General features: G+C 42.7%; 1 protein-coding gene across 1 annotated transcript in view; it reads right to left on the bottom strand.

The window, feature by feature from the left end:
- Nucleotides 1-23,756, bottom strand: part of DGKK (diacylglycerol kinase kappa) — a gene marked incomplete at both ends in the record, with an annotated part of 212,289 nt that overhangs the window by 144,904 nt on the left and 43,629 nt on the right. The window contains 3 exons of the mRNA XM_081081872.1: nt 15,093-15,197; nt 16,913-16,993; nt 19,001-19,111. Coding sequence (XP_080937998.1) covers nt 15,093-15,197; nt 16,913-16,993; nt 19,001-19,111 — 297 coding nt within the window. The remainder of the gene's footprint in view (nt 1-15,092; nt 15,198-16,912; nt 16,994-19,000; nt 19,112-23,756) is intronic.

Below are 23,756 nucleotides of genomic sequence, written 5' to 3'. Positions count from 1 at the left end.
AGGATCATCCCTTAAAGCCTTCAGAGAGACTTTGGTCCTTCCAACACCTTGACTTTGGACTTCTAGACTCCAAAACTATGAAAGAATAACTTTCTGCCGAAGCCGGTTTGGCTCAGTGGATGGGGCGTTGGCCTGCGGACTGAGGGGTCCCAGGTTCGATTCCGGTCGGGGGCATGTGCCTGGGTTGCGGGCACATCCCCAGTAGGGGATGTGCAGGAGGCAGCTGATCGATGTTTCTCTCTCATCGATGTTTCTGGCTCTCTGTCTCTCTCCCTTCCTCTCTGTAAAAAATCAATAAAAAATATATTTAAAAAAAAAAGAATAACTTTCTGTTGTTTTAATTCACCCACTTTGTGGTCATTGTTATGAAAGTTCTAGGAAGCTAATACAGTATGTCATTACAGGCATTTCTGATAGTTGACACAGATTAAAAATGCATTTGAATGCAGATAAAAAACTGTCATGTATACAGAATATTTGGCCTTTAATAGGGTGACCATATAGTCTAAATTAGGACACTTTAAGAGTAAAATGGGGAGCTAATAATAATTATGCTGGGACAACAAGTGTGAACTGTGTTCATCTTGAGGTAACCACTAGCCATGGGGACACTATGCATGAGCTAGAGAGTAATTTAGCCAATTTGAATCTATTTGTTGATCTATATAATCAAGTTGTTTGGCTTATACCACTTAGTTGCCCATCAGACTAGCCCATAATCACAAGAGGTGGGGACTAGAGAAGAAAAGGAAGATAATTAATTAGGAAGAATTTAAGATGTCCTTCCAAGAGCATAGATTAAGAGTTAGGAGATCTAAGAACTCAATTCTACTATATAAACTGTGATTTTAGGCAAGGGAACTGAACTCTGAGGTTCAGTTTTCTCATCTACTTAATGAAATCATCCTATCTAATAAAAGACAAAAAGGGTAATTAACTGTACCTCTGCTACACTCCCCATAGGCTAATCAGGGTGATATGCAAATTAACTGCCAACCAAGATGGTGGCTGGCAGCCACGCAGCTGAAGCAAGGAGGAGGTTTGCTTGCTCCAGTGATGGAGGAAGCCAAGGTTCCCAGCCTGCCGCGGCCCAGCTCTGAGCCCGAAAGCAACAGCTCCAAAAGCAACAGAGTTTCAATTATAGAAGCCAAACAAACCCCAGATACCTGCTTTCAGCCAGCTGCGGCCTCAGGGCTGGGAGTGCCAGTGATGGAAACAATGTTTCAATTATAGAAGGTAAATAAATCCCAGAATTAAAAAAAGAAAAGAAAAAAAGGAGAGGCTGGGAGCTTCAGTCGCCCGCCAGCCTAAAAATGGCCCTCAGCCCCTCACCCAGACTGGCCAGGCACCCCAGTGGGGACCCCCACCCTGAAGGGGGTGTGACCAGCCTGAAAACAGCCTTCAGCTCCTCACCCAGGCTGGCCAGGCACCCCAGTAGGGACCCCCACCCTGAAGGGGGTGTGACCAGCCTGAAAACAGCCCTCAGCCCCTCACCCAGGCTGTCCAGGCACCCAAGCGGGACCCCCACCCTGATCCAAGACACCCTTCAAGGCAAACCAGCCAGTCCCCACCCATGCACGAGGCCTCTATCCTATATAGTAAAAGGGTAATATGCAAACTGACCCTAACAGTAGAAAGACTGGGAATGACTGGTTACAATGACACACACTGACTACCAGGGGGCAGATGCTCAATGCAGGAGCTGCCCTTTGGTGGTCAGTGCACTCTCACATGGGGGAGCTCTGCTCAGCCACAAGCCAGGCTGATGGCTGCCAGTACAGCGGTGGTGGTGGGAGCCTCTCCTGCTTCCTCAGCAGCGCTAAGGATGTCCGACTGCAGCTTAGGTCTGCTCCCTGCTGGCAAGTGGACATCCCCCCAGGGCTGCCGGGCTGCCAGAGGGATGTCCGATTGCCATCTTAGGCCCAATCCCCCGGGAAGCAGGCCTAAGCCAGCAAGTGGTCATCCCCCGAGGGGTCCCAGACTGCAAGAGGGCACAGGCCGGGATGAGGGCCCCCCCCTCCCACCGAGTGCACAAATTTTTGTGCACTGGGCCTCTAGTAGAATAATAAGCTTTTCAAGTTTATTTATTTTTAAAATATATTTTACTGATTTCAGACAGGAAGGGAGAGAGAGAGAAAAAGATAGAAACATTAATGATGAGAGTGAATCACTAATCGGCTGCCTCCTGCATGACCCCTACTGGGGATTGAGCACAAAACCCGGGCATGTGTCCTGATTGGGAATTGAAATATGATCTCCTGGTTCATAGGTTGATGCTTAACCACTGAGCCATGGTGGCTGGGCTTTTTTTTTTTTTTTTAAAGAGTAGTTTTATGAAAGCCATGGACAGTACTTAGGGTAGAAGTAGCAACAGGACAGTCTAGGTGGGCCTTCTTTGGCTTTCTAGAAATGTTATGGGAAAGAAGTGAACCAAGTCAGGGCTGCTGTCAGCTCTCTGGAAAATCAGAGAAAAGGTGGCCTTGGAGATAAGTTCAGAGGTTATCCCAGGAGGAGCTGTTGCTGCCCATTGCTCCCCTGGCTGCAAGTCTCATGGGGTCCCTTAGAAGCGCAGCTTTTCAAGTTTAAAGGAATATTGGAGTTCATCTGGTCTTTTTTTAAAAGTGACTTTTTAAAATATTGAGCATATTTGACAATTAAAAAATGTGTAGCCCTAGCTGGTTTAGCTCAGTGGATAGAGCGTCGGCCTGTGGACTGAAGGGTCCCAGGTTGGATTCCAGTCAAGAGCACATGCCTGGGTTGCAGGTTTGATCCCCAGTAGGGGGCATGTAGGAGGCAGCCAATCAATGATTCTCTCTCATTGTTGATGTTTCTATCTTCATTTCCCTCTCCCTTTCTCTCTGAAATCAATAAAAATATATATTTTAAAAAGTGTATATATTTAATTTAAATATATAATATATTAAATTTATATTTTTAATTTAATTTGATGATATGGTATACATATATTGTGAGATAATCACCACAATCTAATTAACATACTCATTACTTCTGATAGTTACCACATTTTTCCTTCTTTTTTGTGTCGAAAGTACTTAAAATCTTTCTTAGCACACTTTAGTGTATAGTAAATTGTTACCTATTGTTACATTGCTGTATGATAGGTCTCTAGAATTTATTTATCCTGCATAATGAAACTTTGTATCCCTTAATCTATGTCTTCCTATTCTCTCTCTCCTCAGCACTTGGTAACTATCATTCTACTCTCTGCTTCTATGCTAGTGCAATATTGTTTTGATTACTATAGCTTTCTAATATATTTTGTTATCAGGAAGTGTGGTGCCTCTAAATTTGTTCTTCTCTCTCAAGATTGCTTTGGTTATTTGGAGTCTTTTGAGGTTCCATATGAATTTTAGAATTTTTTAAAATTTCTGTAGGAATGCCATTGGTATTTTGATTGGGATTTTGATTGGGATTACAATGAATCTGTAGGTCACTTTGGATAATATGGACATTTTAACAATAGTAATTGTTACAATTCATAAACATTTGATATCTATTTATTTATCTACTAGAGGCCCAGTGCGCAAAATTCATGCACTGGATGGGGGGGAGGGTGTTCCTCAGCCCAGCCTGCAACCTCTCCGATATGGGACCCCTCTCACAATCCGGGACTGCTGGCTCCCAACTGCTCACCTGCCTGCTAGCCTGATTGCCCCTAACTGCTTCTGCCTGCCAGCCTTATCACCCCCTAAGCACTCCCTTGCCAGCCCTATCGATGCCTAACTGCTCCCCTGCCAGCCCAATTTCCCCCAATAGCCCTCGCCTGCCAGCCCGATTGCCCCCAACTGCCTCCCCTGCTAGCCTGGTCACCCCAACTGCCCTCCTCTGCCAGCCTGGTCCCCACAACTGACCTATCCTGACAGCCCAGTCGCCCCCAACTGCCCTCCTCTGCTGGCCTGATTTTGCCCCCAACATCCCTCCCCTGCTGGCCTGGTTGCCCCTAACTGCCCTCCCCACGGAAGGCCTGGTCACCCCTAACTCCCCTCCCATGCCAGCCTGGTCACCCCCAACTGCCCTCCCCTGCCAGCCTGGTCCCTCCAACTGACCTATCCTGCCAGCCTGGTTGCCCCCAACTGCCCTACCCTGCCGACCTGATCACCCCTAACTCCCCTCCCCTGCTGGCCTGGTTGCCCCCAATTGCCCTCCCCTGCTGGCCCGATCACCCCCAACTGCCCTCTCCTGCTGGCCTGGTACCCCCCAAACTGCCCTCCTCTGCTGGCCTGGTCGCCCCTAACTACCCTCCCCCGCAGGCCTGGTCCCCCTCAATTGCCTTCACTCCCCTGCAGGCCCAGTCGCCCCCAACTGTCCTCTCCTGCAGACCTGGTCACCCCTAATTGCCCTCCCCTGTTGGCCTGATTGCCCACAACTGCCCTCCCCTGCCAGCCATCTTGTGGTGGCCATCTTGTGACCACATGGGAGTGACCATCTTGTGTGAGGGAATGATGGTCAATTTGCATATTACCTCTTTAGTATATAGGATGTCTTTTTTAATTTCCTTCATCAATGCTTTATAATTTTCAGTGTACAAGTCTTTCACCTCTTTTGTTAAATTTATTTCTATGTTTTTCATACTTTTTGTTGCTATTATGAATGGAGCAATTTTCTTAATTTCCCTTTTGAATAGTTATTTGTGTATAGAAACCCGATTGATTTTTGTATATTGATTTTTTTTAATCCTACAACCTTAATGAATTAGTTTGTTCTAACCATTATTTTATTGAGTCTTCAGGTTGTCTTACGTATATGATCATGTCATTTGCAAATGGAAACAATCTTAACTTCTTCTTTCCTAATTTGTGTGCCTTTATTTCTTTTTCTTGCTATTTCCTCAGGCTAAGATTTCTAGTACTAGACTAAAAAGAAGTGGTTAGAGTAGGAATCCTTAACTTGTATCAGATCTTAGAGGGCAAGCTTTCAGTTTTCCATATATATATATATATATATATATATATATATATATATATATATATATATAAAAGGCTAAGTGACCATCTAACCCAGGGGTGGGCAAACTTTTTGACTCGAGGGCCACAGTGGGTTCTTAAACTGGTCCAGAGGGCTGGAACAAAAGCATGGATGGAGTGTTCGTGTGAACTAATATAAATTCAAAGTAAACATCATTACATAAAAGGGTACGGTCTTTTTTTTTTAGTTTTATTCATTTCAAATGGGCCGGGTCCAGCCTGCGGGCGGTAGTTTGCCCATGGCTGATCTAACCAGTAGCTATGATGCACACTGACCACCAAGGGGCAGACGCTCAATGCAGGAGCTGCCGAGCTACGGTGACTTGGCAGTGGTGTTTCTCAGGTGACGCACCCTGGAACCAGAGAGGAAAGAGCCCAAATCTGGGGTGTGTCACCCAAGAACTACCCTCTTGTAATTTGGGACCCCTAGAGGGATGTCAGAGAGCTGGTTTCGGCCTGATCCCTGCAGGCCAGGCCAAGGGATCCCACCTGCCAGAGGAACCTTGCTCACTCTGCAGATGCCCTTTGAGACCTGGTGGCACCCCAGGTGCAGCCAGCTGGGGAGGGACTGCAGGAGGTTAGCTCCAGGGCATATCCTGCCCATCTCACTCAGTCCCACTCTGCTGGCCACCTTCTAATTAATTTCCTTTCAATGTGCATGAATCCATGCACCAGGGCACTAGTTGATTATAATGCTAGCTATGGGCTTTTAAAAAATATATATTTTTATTGATTTTTAAAAGACAGGAAGGAAGAGGGATAGAAACAGAAACATCAATGAGAGAGAAACATCAGTGATTGATCAGCTGCCTCCTGCACACCCCCTACTGGGGATTGAGTCTGCAACCTGTGCCCCAACTCAGAATCCAACTGGTGACCTCTTGGTTTCTGGGTTGACACTCAACCACTGAGCAACACTGCCTGGGCAGCTATGGGCTTTTTATATATGGCCTCTGTTATATTGAGATAAGATTCTTTTATACCTACTTTGCTGAAGTTTATGGTAAATGATGGCTGGGTGTTGAACTTTGACAAATGCTTTTTCTGCATCTATTGAGTTGATCCTGTGGTTTTTCTTTCATTTTGTTAATGCATTGTATCAGATTGATTTATCTATATTGAATCACTCTTGCATTACTGGAATAAATCCCTCTTGGCCAGGGGTGAGCAAACTTTTTGACTCGAGGGCCACAATGGGTTCTTAAACTGGACCGGAGGGCCGGAACAAAAGCATGGATGGAGTGTTTGTGTGAACTAATATAAATTCAAAGTAAACATCATTACATAAAAGGGCACGGTCTTTTTTTTCAATAGTTTTATTCATTTCAAACGGGCCGGATCCGGCCCGCGGGCCGTAGTTTGCCCACGGCTGCTCTTGGCCATGGTGTGTGATCCTTTTAATGTGCTATTGAATTCAGTTTGCTAGGATTTTATTAAGGATTTTTGCATTTATGTTCATCAGGGTTACTGTCTTGTGGTTTTCTTTTCTTCCAGTGTCTTTGCCTGTTCTTTTTCTTTTCTTTCTTTCTTTTTTTAAGAAGGATTTCTTGAACTGGTTGGTCCCTTATACTGACATAATGCAACAAATCAAGCAAGCTTGAGTCTACAAAATCTATAGATTTTTTTTTCTAAAAAAAAATAGATATTTTTCTCTTTAATTGTAGCCAAACTAAAATGCTATTTTGATACAATAAAGTTCAAGGAAAATCCTGGGGAAAGCCCAGAAATAATTAATTTGTGACTTGCTGTACTCTATGACTAGAAAGAGGACTAAGGAAGTTAAATGTTATAGAAGTATAAATACTTCACAAATGATGTTTTTAAAAGTATCTGCTATGGCAAAAAGCACATTCACAAAATATTTTAATAGGGTCATTCTCTGTTAGGAATTCTCAGAAATGTAACACATCCTATCTAATAAAAGAGAAACATGGTAATTGGTGTACAACCGCTACCCTTCCCATTGGCTAATCAGGGCTATATGCAAATTAATTGCCAGCCAAGATGGCGACCGGCAGCCAGGCAGCTTGAAACTAACATGAGGCTTGCTTGCTTCAGTGACGGAGGACTCCAACGTTCCCCGCCTGCTGCTGCAGGCCTCTGAGCTGCAACTCTAAGCAACTATATAACCAATATAGAAGCTAAACAAAACCCCAGAAACCTGCTTTAGTCCACCGGGCTTCAGCCAGCAGGATCGCAACATTGTAAGCAAAGGCCAGAAATCTACTTTCAGCAGCAGAGGCCTAAGAGCTGGAGCCAAGCCTCAAAGCTAAAGCTGGCCCAGAATAAAAAGAAATAAATAAAAAAAAGGAGCGGTTGGGAGCTTCAGTCACCCCCAGCCTGAAAACAGCCCTCAGCCCCTCGCCCAGACTGGCCAGGCACCCCAGTGGGGACCCCAACCCTGAAGGGTGTGTGACCAGCTGCAAACAGCCATTATCCCCTCACCCAGGCTGGCCAGGCACCCTAGTGTGGACCCCCACCCTGATCCAGGACACCCTTCAGGGCAAACCAGCCGGCACCCACCCGTGCACCAGGCCTCTACCCTATATAGTAAAAGGGTGATATGCCTCCCAGCACCGGGATCAACATGACAGGGGGCAGCACCCAAACCCCCTGATCGCCCTGTGGCTCTGTGTGTGACAGGGGGCGGGGCCACAACCTCCCTATCCACCCTGCTCTGTTTGTGACAAGGGAAGGCGCCCCAACCCTCTGATCAGCCCTGCTCTGTGCCTGATAGGGGGGAGCTCCCCAACCCCCTGATCGGCCCTGCTCTGTGTGTGACAGGGTGCGGCGCCCCAACTCCCCCCCCCCCACGGGCCCTGCTCTGTGTGTGACAGGGTAGAGCCATAACATCACCATCGGCCCTGCCCTGAGTGTGAGAGTGGTGGTTCCCCAACCCCCTGATCGGCCCTGCTCTGTGGGTGATAGAGGGTGGCACCCCAACCCCCTGATGGGCCCTGCTCTGTGCGTGACAGGGGGCAGCGCCCCAACCCCCTGATTGGCCCTGCTCTGTGCATGACAGGGTACAGAGCCCCAACCCCCCTGATGGGCCCTGCTCTGTGAGTGACAGGGGGCAGTGCCCCAACCCCCTGATTGGTCCTGCTCTGTGCGTGACAGGGGGTGGCACCACAACCTCCCCATCGACCCTGCCTTGAATGTGACAGGGGACGGTGCCCCAACCCCCCAATCGGCCCTAACCTGAGCGTGACTGAGGGTGGCATCACAACCTCCTGATCGCCCTGCTCTGTGCATGACAGGGGGCGGTGCCCCAACTCCCCAATCGGCCCTGCTCTGAGCCCGACCAGGGGCTGCACCTAGGGATTGGGCCTGCCCTCTGCCACCTGGGAGCAGGCCTAAGTCAGCAGGTCGTTATCTCCCGAGGGGTCCCAGACTGCGAGAGGGCACAGGCCGGGCTGAGGGACACCTTTCCCCCCGAGTGCACAAATTTTTGTGCACCGGGCCTCTAGTCCTATCTAATAATAGACAAAGATTCAAATTGACCATACCTTTGATAGGTCCACCATTGGCTAATCAGAGCGATATGCAAATTAACCACCAACAAAGATGGTGGTTAATTTACATACGTAGGCACAAAGCGGCAGAGCAAAGACTGAAGGCAGCTCCGGCCGGAGCGAAGGCCTGGGTCCCGGATGCTGAAGGAAAACCGGTGCCGGCAGCCAGGGGAAGGGAAGGCCTATTGCACGAATTTTTTCATGAAACAGGCCTCTAGTTTTGAATCATAACAGGAAACGACTACATTCATATTTTTAGCATGTTTTCTGATATTTAGGACATAGAGAGTGTGAAGTATAAGGAATTCCTTGCTCTGCTGGCTACATATTGAGCTTTGACCTATGGACCAGAAAGTCATGGGTTGTGGGCTCAATCCCCAGTATGGGGTGTGCAGGAGGCAGCCAATCAATGATAATCTCTCACCATTGATGTTTCTACCTCTCTCTCCCTCTCCCTTCCTCTCTGAAATCAATAAAAATTATATTTTTCAAAAAGAAGGATTTGTGCTAATTCTTCAAATGAACTGTTTCTTTTAATAAGTTGAGTAGAATTCAACCATGAAGCTACCAGGTTCTGGACTTCTCTTTGTTGGGAGGTTTTTTTTTTTTTTATTACTGATCCAATTTTTTTATTTGCTATTGGTCTGTTCAGGCTTTATATTTTTTCCTGATTCATTTTTAGTCATTTGTATGTTTCTAGAACTTATCCATTTCTTCTAGGTTATGTAGTTTATTCATAATAGTCCCTAATGATCCTTTTTGTTTCTAAGGCATCTGTTGTAATATTTCCTATTTCTGAGACATCTGTTGTAATATTTCCTATTTCTGAGACATCTGTTGTAATATTTCCTCTTTCATTTCTGATTTTATTTATTTGAATCTTCTCTTTTATTCATAGTCTAGCTAACGGATTCTCAATTTTATTTTTTTAAAAAATCACCTCTTCATCTTTTTGACTTAAAATTTTTCTGTTTGATTTATTCTGCTCTAATCTTAATTATTTTCTTCCTTCTTCTGACTTTGGGCTGTTTGTTGTTTTTCTAGTTACTTGAGGTATAAGGTTAGGTTGTTTATTTGAGATCTTTCTATTTTAATGGTATTGTTTATTGTTATATACTTCTGTTTTATAACTGCTTTTGCTGCATCCCTAGGTTTTTGTATACTGTGTTTTCATTTTTGTTTTTCTCAATATACTTTTAAAATTCCCTTTGGATTTCCTCTTTTACTCAAATAGTTGTTCAACACTGAATTGTTTAGTTTCTATATATTTGTGAATTTTTCTATTTTTTTTTTGCTGTTATTGATTTCTATTTCATTACCTTATGAAAATAGGTCAGAAGAGATACTTTGAATGATATCCATGCTTTTAAAATCTGCTAAGGCTTATTTTGTCACCTAACATGTTATCTATACTGGAGGATGTTCCGTGTGCCCTTGAGAAGAATCTCGAGAATAATATGTCTTCTGATGTTGTTGGGTATAAATTTCTGTATATGTCAGTTAGGTCCATTTGGTCAATAGTGTTATTCAAGTCAGGTGTTTCTTTATTGATTTTCTGTCTGCAGAAAATGTATCCACTATTATAAGTGGGGTAGTGAAGTCCCCTACTATTATTGTATTGCTTTCAAGTTCTGCCTTCAGATCTTTCATTATTTGTTTTATATATTTAGGTAGGTACTCTGATGTTAAATGCATATATACTTATGATTGTTTTATTTTCCTATTAAATTGATTCTTTTATCATTATACTAGAGGCCTGGTGCATGAAATTCATGCACAGGGGGTGGGGGGGGGGTGTCCTCTCAGCCCAGCCTGCACCTTCTCCAATCTGGGACCCCTTGGAGGATGTCCGATTGCTGGTTTAGACCCGATCCTAGGGATCAGGCCTAAACTGGCAGTCAGACATCCCTCTCACAATTCTGGACCCCTGGCTCCTAACTACTCACCTGCCTGCCTGCCTGGTTACCCCTAAGTGCCCCCCCTGCTGGCTTGATCTCCCCTCACTGCCTCTGCGTGCCAGCCTAATCACCCCTAACTCCCCCCAACTGCCGGCCAGGTCGCCCCCAACTGCCCCCTTCCTGCCAGCCTGGTCACTCCTAACTGCCCCCCCTGCTGGCCTGGTCACCCCTTACTGCCCCCCTTCCAGCCTGGTCACCCCCAACTGCCCCTCTCTGTAGCCTGGTTTCCCTTAACTGCCCCCCCCCTGCTGGCCTGGTTGCCCCCAACTGCCTCCCCTGCCGCTGGCCCAGTCACCCCTCACTGCCCTCCTGCTGGCCTAGTTGCCCCTCATTTCCCCCCTGCAAGCCTAACTGCCCCCAACTGCCCCCCCTTCCAGCCTGGTCACCCCAAACTGCACCCCTCCACTGGCCCGGTCACCCTTAACTGACCCCCCCCCCCCTACACTGGCCTGGTTGTCTCTTACTGCCCCCTCCCCCCCGCTGACCTAGTTGCTACCAACTGTCCCCCCTGCCAGCCTGGTCGCCCCTCACAGCCCCCCCACCAGCCTGGTCACCCCATGCAGCCTGCTGTTCAATCGTTTGGTCATCCCTCACTAACCCCCCGGCTGGCCTGGTTGCCCCAAGCAGCCTGCTTGTTCAGTCGTTTGGTCATCCCTCACTAACCCCCTGCCAGCCTGGTCATAGGCAGCCATCTTGTGAGGCCTGAGGGTTAATTTGCATATTATCCCTTTATTATATAGGATAATGTCCTCCTTTGTCTTTAAAGACAATTTTAGACATAATGTCTATTTTGTCTGATATAAGTATAGCCACCCATGCTTTCATTTGGTTACCATTTGCATGAGATATCTTTTCCATCCTTTACTTTCAGCCTATGGTGTTTAATTTTAAAGTGAGTCTCTTGTTGACACCATATTTTTTGGATTTTGTTTTTCACTTAGCCACTCAAGAGTTGCTGGAATGCTCCTCTCCTTTTCCCTTGTGGGAAGAGATCAGGCCAAGGGAATTCCTGTTGGCCTCAAGCTCTGCCAAATTGGAGGATGGGGCTACGGAGGTAAATGGCTTACTATGATTTTCTATGTGGTGAGTCGGTCTCTGTGCTCCATAGAGTTTCTCCAGCTTCTTTATAGTATTCTGGAACTCTCATAAGCATTCTAGTTGGCACATGGTTGTTTATTTATTGTTTTTGTAGGGGAGAGGATAAGCTTTGAGATTTCCTAGTCTGCCATCTTGCTGATGTCACTATAAAAATTTAATTTTCTATACAAGTTTTTAAAAAGTTGTTTAGTTTGCTTTAAATACTTCCAATGAGCTCTGCCAGTGGTGGCTCAGTTGGTTGGAATGTCATCCTATACACCAAAGTATGGCGGGTTCTATTCTCAGTCAAGGCATATACCTAGTTGCAGGTTTGATCCTCTGTGGGGCATGTGTAGGAGGCTACTGATCGATATTTCTCCTCTCTCTCTCTCTTTCTCTCCCTTTCTCTCAAAACAATTTGGAAATTTCTAAAAATAAATAAATGCATAAATAAATGCATAAATAGATAAATGTTTCCAGTGACATGGAACTTTCTACCTCAAAAGGCAGCTGATACTATTCTTGCAGCTCACACTGAATGTTAGAAAGTTATTCTATTAGGCCAAAGGTGAAGAAAAAACTTTCAAAATTTAGAACTTTAGGAACATTGAATGGAGTCTTTTGCAAGAGTCTTAGTTCCCCATATTTGGAGTAATTCAAATAAAGCCTACATGACTTGATCTAAAGATGCTTTAGAGTCTAAAATCTGTAGTCTAGTTCTAAGGTTCATTCCTGTTCCCATAGTTAATGGTTTCATGACAATTAATTGTTAGAAAGAGCTAACCTTTTAATCTAGTTTTCCATGCAGCTCCTTATTTTCATTCCCGTCTTTTATTTTTTCTTTAAGTCTCCCAGGCTCAAACTTTTCATTTGCCTGTGACTTATCTCTCTCCTTTACCTCTCATATGTTTAGGTTCTCCCCACCTCAACTTGGTATCTACTATTTGTCTTCCCTTTCTATCCTCATCCTGAGGCTTAACTTTGTCTTTCCTGCATTAATTTATAGCCTCCTCTATGATCTTTTGGTCTCCAGTTTATCCCTTGTCTAATCCAGCTTATATTTGTAAAGTATCCCTTTGATAAACTCTCTCCCCTTTCTAATCTATCCTTAAACTGAACTTTGTTCATGTTGCAATTCTTCCCTACTCTTTATCCTGACATTGATAATCTTTCAGAATCAAGCTCAACCTACCTCTTCATACACATTTCTTAAACTCACTTTCCCAAACTCTTCTGGTCAAATAGAGTCCCCTTTCACTCTATTCCGAAAAGTTTCTGTTTTTCTATTACTCAGATTTTGCTTATGTCAATTCCTCTGCTCAGGACTTCTGCCTGTCCCTAATCCCCTACCACCAATAAAATCCTATTCATCTTTCAAGTTCAGTCACAAATTTTTCTTCTATAAACTCTTCCCAGAGTACTTCAGCCCATATTTATGTCTTCCTGCCTTGAACTCCCATACCACTTTAATGTCTGTTTTATTAATCTGGCAATCCGTCATTCACTGCCTTGTAACATCTCTGAAAATTGTTATTTATCTTGAGTACTGCCACTTAACTATTTCTTTGTGTATATTTTGTCTCCCCAACTACCTAAAAATATCACTGTGGACAGGAGCAGCAACACATTTTTTTCCAACTCTCTATAGAACAGAACTGGGTACCTAGTAGGAGTTCACTCTTTAATGTGTACTGACTAGTTTCCAATAAGTTATCCAATTGCTTTGTAGTGACTTTAATAAACTGCTTAGTTAATTATTAACCTTTCTTCAACCCACATCAGGCATTGGTTGTGACAGAAGACAGAATAGATCATTGGAGTTGAGCTTTATATGAGAGCAAGCATATTTGAGTCTCTAAGCCTTAAGCAAGATGAATTGCTAAGATGCTGATGGTGAGACATTTTACTTTCCGCTAAAAGTATTCCTTAATAGACTTAGGTCCCTAGAGCAACTCTACAGAGGTTGTGATCACAACCTGAAACTCAACTCTTTCAAGAGTGTAAGCAGGCAGATTATTTTTTTTTCCTTTGTAGTTTGTGCAGGGTAGTCAACAACAAGGTGTTTAATTCAATTGAGCCAGAAATTACAGATCATTACTCTTATGGATTACTTTAGAAGTTTTTGCATTACCGAACTAATAATTAAAATTCAAAATATCCTATGTGGCCTTTTTTTTACCAAATTGAAAAGATGTGATTCATGAGAAGTGCTCCAGTTTGGATAGAGATAAACTGAGGGGAGGAAAGGGATTGGTCTACAGGAGGGAGAATAGGAGCATGAAAGTCATAATTTTTTGTGGCTACCTCTAGTGCTGTGCCATAGTGGCCTCATTGTGGGTGGGCAGGAGGGACAGGATGTGTTTCTTCATCAGGAAAGGAAGATGATAAAGGAGTGAAATGTTGAGTCCTAAGTCACACAAAGACCATCTTCAGTTTCTAAGCAAAGAATTTATCAATTAAGCATATTCAATGTGGTCCTAGGAGATGCCTTAATGATATGTGGAGAGGTATGTAGGCCCCAGTTCAGTGAACTTGTGATGTCTCATAGCCATGATTAGCAGAATGTATAATTATGAAACTAAGTGGTCAAAAGCCTAAGAAATCTAGGGGAGTAAGGACAGATAGCTTTTCTCCATGGCATTGATTTTACTTCTAAAACCCATTATTACTAAGCCATAGCCTGCACTGCTTTGTCCCAAATGCCTATAACAATATTCTATCCTTTGCTAGTTATTTAAGACATCAGGGGTTTTTAAAGGGTAGATTTGTTTTCCCCTTTATCCCCAAGAGCTACAGAATAGATTTCCCTCATTTATTCATTCAGCAAATATTTATTGAGCTTCTGCTATGTGCCAGATACTGCTCTGAGTAAACAAATGACAAAAATTTCTCCCCCTTTAAAACTTATGTAACTTCTAACTGTTGTAGGTCTGCAGAATAGTGGGCTGAAGGCATAGCCCAGAATTTGAATGGTGGCACCATTTGTGGCAGGGAGCAGTGGGGTTTTGTATTGTTATGGAGAAAAAGAACCCTGCTAAGCTTTGAGTAGGACCACTCCTTGCTCTTCCTTCTACATTTTTCTGATAGATAATAAACAAAAAGGCAGAATTACGTAGTGGTTAATGATATAGGCTTTGCTACTGAGTAGTTACTTCATTTTGGTCTGCTTTCCCTTTTTGAGTCTGTTTCCTTAGCTGTTACTGTAGTTGCTCAGCAGACCCAAGTCAAGACTACTGATTTAAGCTTTTCTAACATAAGAACATCTAAATTAGATGCTCACATACATCTTGAATGCCTTATCTGCTGAGCATATAGTGACATATACATATTAAATGGATGTGTACAGAGGTATCTAAACCACATACGTTCCAAGGTCTGAGTCTAAATGAATCACTCCTATTTAGAAACTGTTTTAAATAGGTTTTCTAATTATGTTCATCTTTAATTCCTGACCAGATGGGCTCTGCTTCCATCTTATTTCCCTGTTTGAAAGATGGCTTAACTCAGTCAATTATGAGTTTATACTTCAGTGTTGTGTGGATTCTCTACTATTTCCTTACCTTACGAATTTCTCCCTGTTGGACAGTTTTTATGACGTTAATCCATTCTTCCATGTCTTTCCGGTTGGGCGCTGCCAGGATAAGTTTTCGTTGTGGTGTGATTACCTAAACAAAAAGTCACATTATTAGCTGGTTCACATGCCACAAAATTGCCCCCAAACAGAGCCTGTGAATTCTCCAAGGACCTAGACAGGTCTACCAAGCATGACCCAAGCAACTTTTTAAACACAAGACAGGTGTTCCCAGAACCACTTGAAGCTCCCTATATCCCCACCCAAAATAATAATAATGATAATAGTAACAAACAACACTTTAATGACATTTACTGTGTTCCTTGTACTGTTCTATGGCCATGTATGTATATTAGTTATTTTAATCTTCATTACAACCCCATGATATAGGGGTTTTTCCCACTTCATAGTCAGGAAAAACAAGGCAAAGGGAATTAAATGAATGGTTTAAGGGTATATGGTTCATAAAGGTGTGCCTCTCTGTTTGGGAAGAGAGTAAGAATGGAGTGAGAAATCTAAAAATCTGGTTTATTTCTTTCTTATAGTCAGGGACAACCTGAAGAGAACTTTACCATTGTATCCCTTAATCCTGCTTATTGCAAGAACTAAGGCAAGAATGAAAAATCCATGCTGAGGGTCAAACACAGGTAGACTATGGCTATGACTTGGTCTTTTCCCAGAGGGAATGAGGGAACATGGATAGCAATAGCATCCTTCAATGGTCCTACTTGCCTTTACTACCAGCCCCCAATATCTTAGAACTAACAATTTAATTTTTCTTCTGTGATAGATGGGAATAAGAACTAGTGGGAGCTGTGATAACAGCCACTCTTTTGGTCCAAACCCATTTTTGTATGGGGCTGATGGACATTGTCTCTGTGTTTCAACTAGGCTAAGGGGCAACCTAACCCTTTGGATTTCTTTGTAGACTGGAGACCAAAAACATTAGCCTGTATGCTCATCAGCCAAAGATTAAGCTTTTGGGGAATAGGTCAACAAAATCATTAGCTTTACCCTGGGTCAATGTGATATAATGAGAGAAATGAGAGTAGGGTCTCTCTTATATCTAGACCCTACTCTCCTTTCAGAAGCAGGATTTTGGGCCGGTAGCTTTTTAGTCTGCTAAGTATAACTTTCCACCTGCCTGAAGAGGAAACCCAGTCTCCATAATCCAACACTGAGGCTGGGAGAAGATAGTTCTGGGAGGAGAATACCTGAATCAATGGACTTGCTATTTTTCAGTGAGCTTTCTGATCTGAACTCACTTGAATGCCCAAAGCCTTATGAAATTTCAGTAGTTCCAAATCATTGAATACTTCCCTAGAAAATCCTCTGCTTTCTTTGAGGTACTCTCATTAGTAATCAGGGCATAGGGTAGTTTTCACTTTGGATTTAGGATCTTATCTGCTTCATCAAAGGAGAGCATGTCATATAGCTTGATTATCCTGATATTTTCTGTAACATATTAGCAGTCTGTTGAAAGCCTCCAAGTGATACTCTAAATCACCTTCATCAGGAGGATTGATTTTTGTAATAGTCATTCCCCTACTCCCAAATCAGCTCAGTTTTATCACAGATAGGGAATAGGGCCATCACTTTTTTCCTCCTGTGGTGGAATGGTCAAAGTGTTTACATGAATAAGCTTTAGCACTTGATTGCAATGCTACTTTAAGTGGATTTCCATACACATTTGGGATCAAAGAAGACTTGGGAAACCTGAACTCCAGAAAGGCAACAAGTAGGTGTGGCAAACTTTCTTCCCAGCTAGCTCCCACCCTGGGCCATTCAGTCATTCTCAACCTTACTTACACAAAAACTGTGGCAAAGGTTTCTACAGCTAGTTTCCGCCAAGACAACCTGAGACAGATCAACGGTTTCAAAGTGTGCAAACTGGAAAGATAAGAGGGAGAAGGAAAAAGAACCATCTGGTTAATGAGGCAAAGATACACTAAAAAGTAAACACACACACAGACACACACACACACACACACACTAATAGGCATTTTTGGCAGTCATGATGTAATCATTGCTCTGGCTTGAGTGCTGGGATTTATTTAGCATCATGCTTTTTGTTGATAAAACGTGTGACAAATAAAAAACAAACCATATTAAGCCAAAACAAAACTCTTCCCAAAACTTTGATGTAGATTTATAGGAAGGCCTGGGTAATTCAGAATTATTCAAAACTAAAGGTTTATGTTGGAGAAGATAATGTGATAAGGTCTAGCTAGGGGCCTAGTGGAGCAGATAGGAGTTAGTATCTCCAATTTTATTAGCTGGCAGCCTTTGTTGCTAGCCCCTTCCAGTTTTAGGGCTGTGTTTTGTTATATACTGGCTATAGTAGGTAACACCTAGCCAGCAGCAGGAAATCAGTACTATGGATACAGATGGGACTGGCTTCAATGGTATGCAAACTGTGCAGTCATAAAGGATCTCATGTTCAGAAGGGCCTCACACTTGGTTTAATGATCTGCTGTTGCAGTCTTGAAATTTTTAATGTATTTATCATTTAACTTGTGTTTTATAAGTGAAATCCAGTGGGACAAGGGGTCATAAACATGAGCAGAGGAGATATGCACAATATGCATGTCCACCCAATATCTTGTCAGTTATTTGCATTCATGATACCCATGAGCATAGAATTCCAGTGGACTCATGATGTGTGAGAGTTCAGTGAGATTCAAAACAAGTATAAAATAAGCATGTTACATCTATGACTGAGTAAGTAGGGGAGCTGACAGCCCTCAGAGACCACATATTTGGTTGGAACTAGAACTCATTTCAAACATAGCAGTGGTGTTCTAAGAAACATGAACAGCCAAGTAACTCTCTTGTATTCTTTCTTGCTTATGTCACTTCCCTGAATTAGCCAATCATTTATGCTGAAAGTTATAATATTGAAGGAAAGGGAAAGATAGGGAAACCCATAATTCCTTTTCCTTTTAGAAAGTGTTGGTAGAATGTGTAAGGGTCAAGATGTGAATAAAAACAGTTGAGTTACTTTTGTGTAGTTTTGTGTACTGGTAAGAGCAAAATATATGTGTGTGTATGAACCACCATATGCAAACTATATAATTTTGATTGTTCCTCGTGTGTTAAATGCTTTTCTATTTTCTTTTAAAACTGGCATTGTACAATATACAAACAGGTAGCAAAATTGCTAATAATTTAAAAATTTTTTTCTTTACTTACAATGACATCTAATGACAAATAAAAGATGCCCTGACAAGTCATTGCTTTATATTTTAGTATCTTTATTGACATTTCTCTTTACATTTCAAATAAGAGAGCCATATTTTTATTTTATATTGGGCTCCACAAATTATGTAGTTGGTTCTGGGTGCAGAAGAGCTAACTGAGGAACTTATGAAAGGGGAGGGAAATGGGAAGGAGAAGGGAGAGAAAAGTGTCCCCCATTTGCCCCAAAAGTCCAAGCCTGTTGCACGAAGATTTGTGCAATAGGCCTTTTTTCCCCTGGCTGCTGGCACCGGTTTTCCTCCGGCACCCGGGACCCAGGCTTTTGGTCCGGCTGCAGTGGAGAAGCCAAGAGGCTTGGCTTCTCCCCTGTGGCCGCAGCAAGGCTTGGCTTCTCCCCTGCAGCCACAGCGAGGCTTGGCTTCTCTGCTGCAGCTGCAGCAGAGAAGCCAAGCCTCTTCAGTCTTCAGTCTTCAGTCTTCAGTCTTCAGTCTTCAGTCTTCAGTCTTCAGTCTTCACTCCAGCCAGAGTCTTCAGTCTTCACTCCTGTGCCTGCATATGCAAATTAACCTCCATCTTTGTTGGGTTAATTTGCATAGTCGCTCTGATTGGCTGGTGGGCATAGCAGAGTGACACCAATTTGCATGTTTCTCTTTTATTAGTATATATATATATATATATATATTTTATGTATTCTCTTACCGCAGGATGGTGTGCAAAGCAGAGTCTTTGTCCTCGAACCAGAAAATATCTAAGCTTCCATCTCTTGAAGGAGTTACAGCTCTTCAGCAGAGGTCCTTCCTTCAATATTTTCTGAAAGATAGAAGCATATCGTTGAGTAATTAGATCAATTTGCAAGACTATATCACTTGTCTTCTCAGTTGAGAAGATCAGATAGTTGGAAGGCTCCATATCTTGTTACACATCTGAGAAATGGCCTGAGGGCCGCGAAAGAACTCAAAAAAGTTAGCTAAATCAGAAAATGCATTGGTTACCTTTGGGTAACACATTCAGTATGTTATAAGCTATACGTTTCTTAGGATAGTGGCCTAAGAGCCATGGAGAACATCTCCATTGGTGATAGGAGATGTGGAGAAGAGACATTAACACATGACTATGAGAACAACATGCCTAAGAAAAAACAAGTGTTAGGGGAACATATTACATTAAGTAAAGGCAGACTTTCTTGATGTCTACAGGTTGTAGCTCTAGACAGGACCTTCCTATCAGCTCTTTTAGAGTGTTCTTTTTAGAATATTAAGTTAGAGCACATCCCTTCCCTGCTCACAAACTTCCAATAGTTTCCCAATATTTTTAGAACTAATGCAAAGTCTTTACCATGGCCTTCAAAGGATTCATGGTCTGATGAGAGAGCAAAAAGTCACTGTCTTCTGATTACTTTCTTTACATAATTGAGTCTGACCACTAATTTCTGTTACTTGTTGAACAGACTGACTCTAACCAAACATAGAATCTACTTACCATTTTTATCATTGTGCAAGTTCTCAGTTATATTTATAGATACAAACCAACACACAAGACTGCTATTTGGAAAAAGTACTCACACCAACCAAACTGGAACCAAACCTATGCTGAATGGACAAAGAGCCAGACTTAGTTTGAGTAACCAAATCAAGGCTGTGTCATGAATTCCACCTATCACTTAAATTAGAATAACCATTAAGTGGTTGTGAAAGTATTTAGTTTGGCCCATCCAGTATTTTTCAAAGTTTTAAATTAGTTGATATTATTTAAAAGGCAGAACATTTCACATTAAAATTTAAGTTTCCTGCTTCTTTAGAATAATCAGAATGTTTGGTAACCTTGGAGCTATGGTCCCACATGGCAGCAATCTGTTGGAATGGAATAGCAGCTGTGCCTTTCAGATGGGGCAACTGACTTCAGCAGGCATTTGAGTTTGGGACCCCAATCTAAACAATCCTTTGCTACTCCTATTCTCCAACATATACACACATCTATTACACTTTATGTTCAATTCTCTAACCAATAGGGTAATATGTACTAATGAACCTCTGTATGTCAATTGAAAAGTGAGTTCATGAGCAATCTGTGTTTACCTGAGTCCTCTTGACAACTTATGGGAGTTTCAAAATATTATACCATTCTTGAGATGCTTATAAAAGAATGGCACCAAAGAATCAAGAAAGAAAACAATAAGATCTTGTGGGAAGGAAAAGGATGGCAAGGAGAGTGAGAAATTACATTTAAATTGTTGAAACTAAGTCCTCAATGAGAAAACAAGTCTTGTCTAAGCATTGTGATTACATCATTCTCCTTTCTCTGGTCAGGTAGCCTATGGTGTATACGCTCAATGATAGTATTTGGTTTTCTCACTTCTACACCATTTATTATTCTATACTAAGTCTTCATAAAACCTAGGTAGTCATAAATATCCCTTTCTGTTAAACCCCTAAGTTCAAAATTTTAACTGCTCCAACTTTGTAAAACTGGAGCCACATCCATTATTCATGTCTTTTCCCCGAGTTATTCTATTCTGTTAATTACTAAATGCTTCTCCTACTGTTCTTTTTTTTTAATTAAATCTTTATTGTTCAGATTATTACATTTGTTCCTCTTCCCCCCCCCATAACTCCCCTCCTCCCAGTTCCCACCCCACCCTCCGCCCTCACTCCCCACCCACTGTCCTCATCCATAGGTGCACGATTTTTGTCCAGTCTCTTCCCGCATCTCCCACACCCCTTTCCCCCCAAAGAATAGTCAGTCCATTCCCTTTCTATGTCCCTGATTCTATTATAATCACCAGTTCATTCTGTTCATCAGATTATTTATTCACTTGATTCTTAGATTCACTTGTTGATAGATGCATATTTGTTGTTCATAATTTGTATCTTTACCTTTTTCTTCCTCTTCCTCTTTTTTTTTTTTTTTTTTTTTTTTTAAATATATTTTATTGATTTTTTACAGAGAGGAAGAGAGAGAGATAGAGAGTCAGAAACATCGATGAGAGAGAAACATCAACCAGCCGCCTCCTGCACATCCCCCACCGGGGATGTGCCCGCAACCCAGGTACATGCCCTTGACCGGAATCGAACCTGGGACCCTTCAGTCCGCAGGCCGACGCTCTATCCACTGAGCCAAACCGGCTTCGGCTCCTCTTCCTCTTCTTAAAGGATACCTTTCAGCATTTCATATAATCCTGGTTTGGTGGTGATGAACTCCTTTAGCTTTTCCTTATCTGTGAAGCTCTTTATCTGACCTTCAATTCTGAATGATAGCTTTGCTGGATAAAGTAATCTTGGTTGTAGGTTCTTGGTATTCATCACTTTGAATATTTCTTGCCACTCCCTTCTGGCCTGCAAAGTTTCTGTTGAGAAATCAGCTGACAGTCGTATGGGTATTCCCTTGTAGGTAACTGAGTTTCTTTCTCTTGCTGTTTTTAAGATTCTCTCTTTATCTTTTGCTCTTGGCATTTTAATTATGATGTGTCTTGGTGTGGTCCTCTTTGGATTCCTTTTGTTTGGGGTTCTCCGCGCTTCTTGGACCTGTAAGTCCATTTCTTTCACCAGGTGGGGGAAGTTTTCTGTCATTATTTCTTCAAATAGGTTTTCAATATCTTGGTCTCTCTCATCTTCTGGCACCCCTATAATTCTGATGTTGGTACGCTTGAAGCTGTCCCAGAGGCTTCTTACACTATCCTCGCATTTTTGGATTCTTTTTTCATTTTGCTTTTCCAGTTGGGTGTTTTTTGCTTCCTCGCATTTCAAATCATTGACTTGATTCTTGCGCTCCTCTGGTCTGCTGTTGGGAGTCTGTATAATATTCGTTATTTCAGTCCGTGTATGCTTAATTTCTAGTTGGTTCCCCAATATAATATCGAGGGTCTCGTTAGTTTTCTTGTAGATCTCATTAAGTTTATCGGCGGCTTCTAAACAGTTCTTGAGAGACCTTAAAAGTGTGGTTCTGAACTCTATATCTTCCATTGACAATTTTGTCCTGTTTTTTTGTCTCCGCATTTTGTTATGCTTCCTTGGTGCACCCCCTAGTGGTCTTTGTGCGCAGTCTTATAGTTAAACCTTGATTGTTGTAGCTAATACCAGGGAGGGTTTGACCTCCAGGCCAAGTGGCTATGAGAATCAGCTGTGTCTGTAGTGAGAGAACTTCTGTCCTCTAGGGAGGTGCTAATCTAGCCTTTGCCTGAGGCTATCCGGCAAATGCCTCTGTGCAGGGCTTGGGCGGGGCGGGTCACACAGGATCAACAGGGTGGGCCAGAGAGAGCAGTTATGGCGGCTCTCAGTCCTGTCCCCAGGGACTCTGCCTCTCTGAGTCCCAGCACCCGCTGCAAACCTCGGAGAAAAAGCTGCACTCACTCTGACCGAAGCCAGACAGTCCCGCTTCTCCCATTTGAGTCTGGGTCCCTAAAGACTCGCCTGTATCTGGAGCTCAGAGTCTGCGACTCCCTCCTGATTGAAAACGCCAACCGCGCCCTCCGCCGCCAGCCCGCTCCGTGGCCTCCGCACCTCAGAATTTGACTTCAGCACTGCGCCTCCTCTGAGTGTCCGTATGCGTTTCTCTTTCCTCGTAGTTGTAGGACTTCCACTCAGCCAGCATTCCTGTGGTTCTGGGTGATGTCCCTTCCGTTTTTTAGTTTCACTTTTGAAGTAGTTGTTCAAAGCAGCAAACTCCGGCGTTAACCTATGCCACCATCTTGGTTCTCCCCCTCCTACTGTTCTTATTCTATCAGATATAGTATCCAATTTAATAGTTCATTTTTACAATTTTTGGCTGAATATTTTCCCCTTTCCTCCATTTTCAGTTTAAAGCCTTCATCACTTATGTGGCTTTCTCTTATCCTTGCTGCCATATCCAACTCTCTTCTCTTCAAGGGTAGGATGGTGGAGTGAAGTGGTAATGAGAAAACATGGAGGGAGGTTTTTCCTCAAGAAGATTCCTAGAACCCTGGACCTTCTGGTCCCTTGAGAAAATTCCAAGACACTGGTGATTTGAAATACTGAAATAAGTAGAAATTAACCTCTTCTCCTCAGTTACTTCCTTCTATCAACCCTTACTAATGATCATTATTTAATTCCCTTTCCTGATACCTAAAAAATATTCTTTTTTTCTTCCTGTACTTGTTCCATGATAATTAATGACATCTTGTTATTCATCCAAGGACACCGAACATATAACTATTAGTTAATCTGTTAATTTGAGGACACAACAAATCATTAAAACCTTAAATTCTCATTCTATAACTCCAGCATTTGTAAAGTCAAGAAAAGAAAGACTTTGTGATGCATTTATCATTGGATAGGGTGCTTCATAATATTTTTCTGAGCTTCAACTATGGACTCCACCTTTTGCTAGTGCCTTTGGGGCAGCTAAGTAAGTTGCAGGCCCCTTTCCTGTCTCAAAGGTATGGATAGGGGGAGTGGAGGAGGAGGGAACAATAATCCATGTAGACAAACACAAAATTATG

The sequence above is a fragment of the Myotis nattereri genome (assembly GCF_964212035.1).
Source record: "Myotis nattereri genome assembly, chromosome: X".
Lineage (NCBI taxonomy): Eukaryota > Metazoa > Chordata > Mammalia > Chiroptera > Vespertilionidae > Myotis > Myotis nattereri.
The sequence above is the reverse complement of the archived record's forward strand: the minus strand, read 5'-3'. Positions and strand labels throughout refer to the sequence as shown.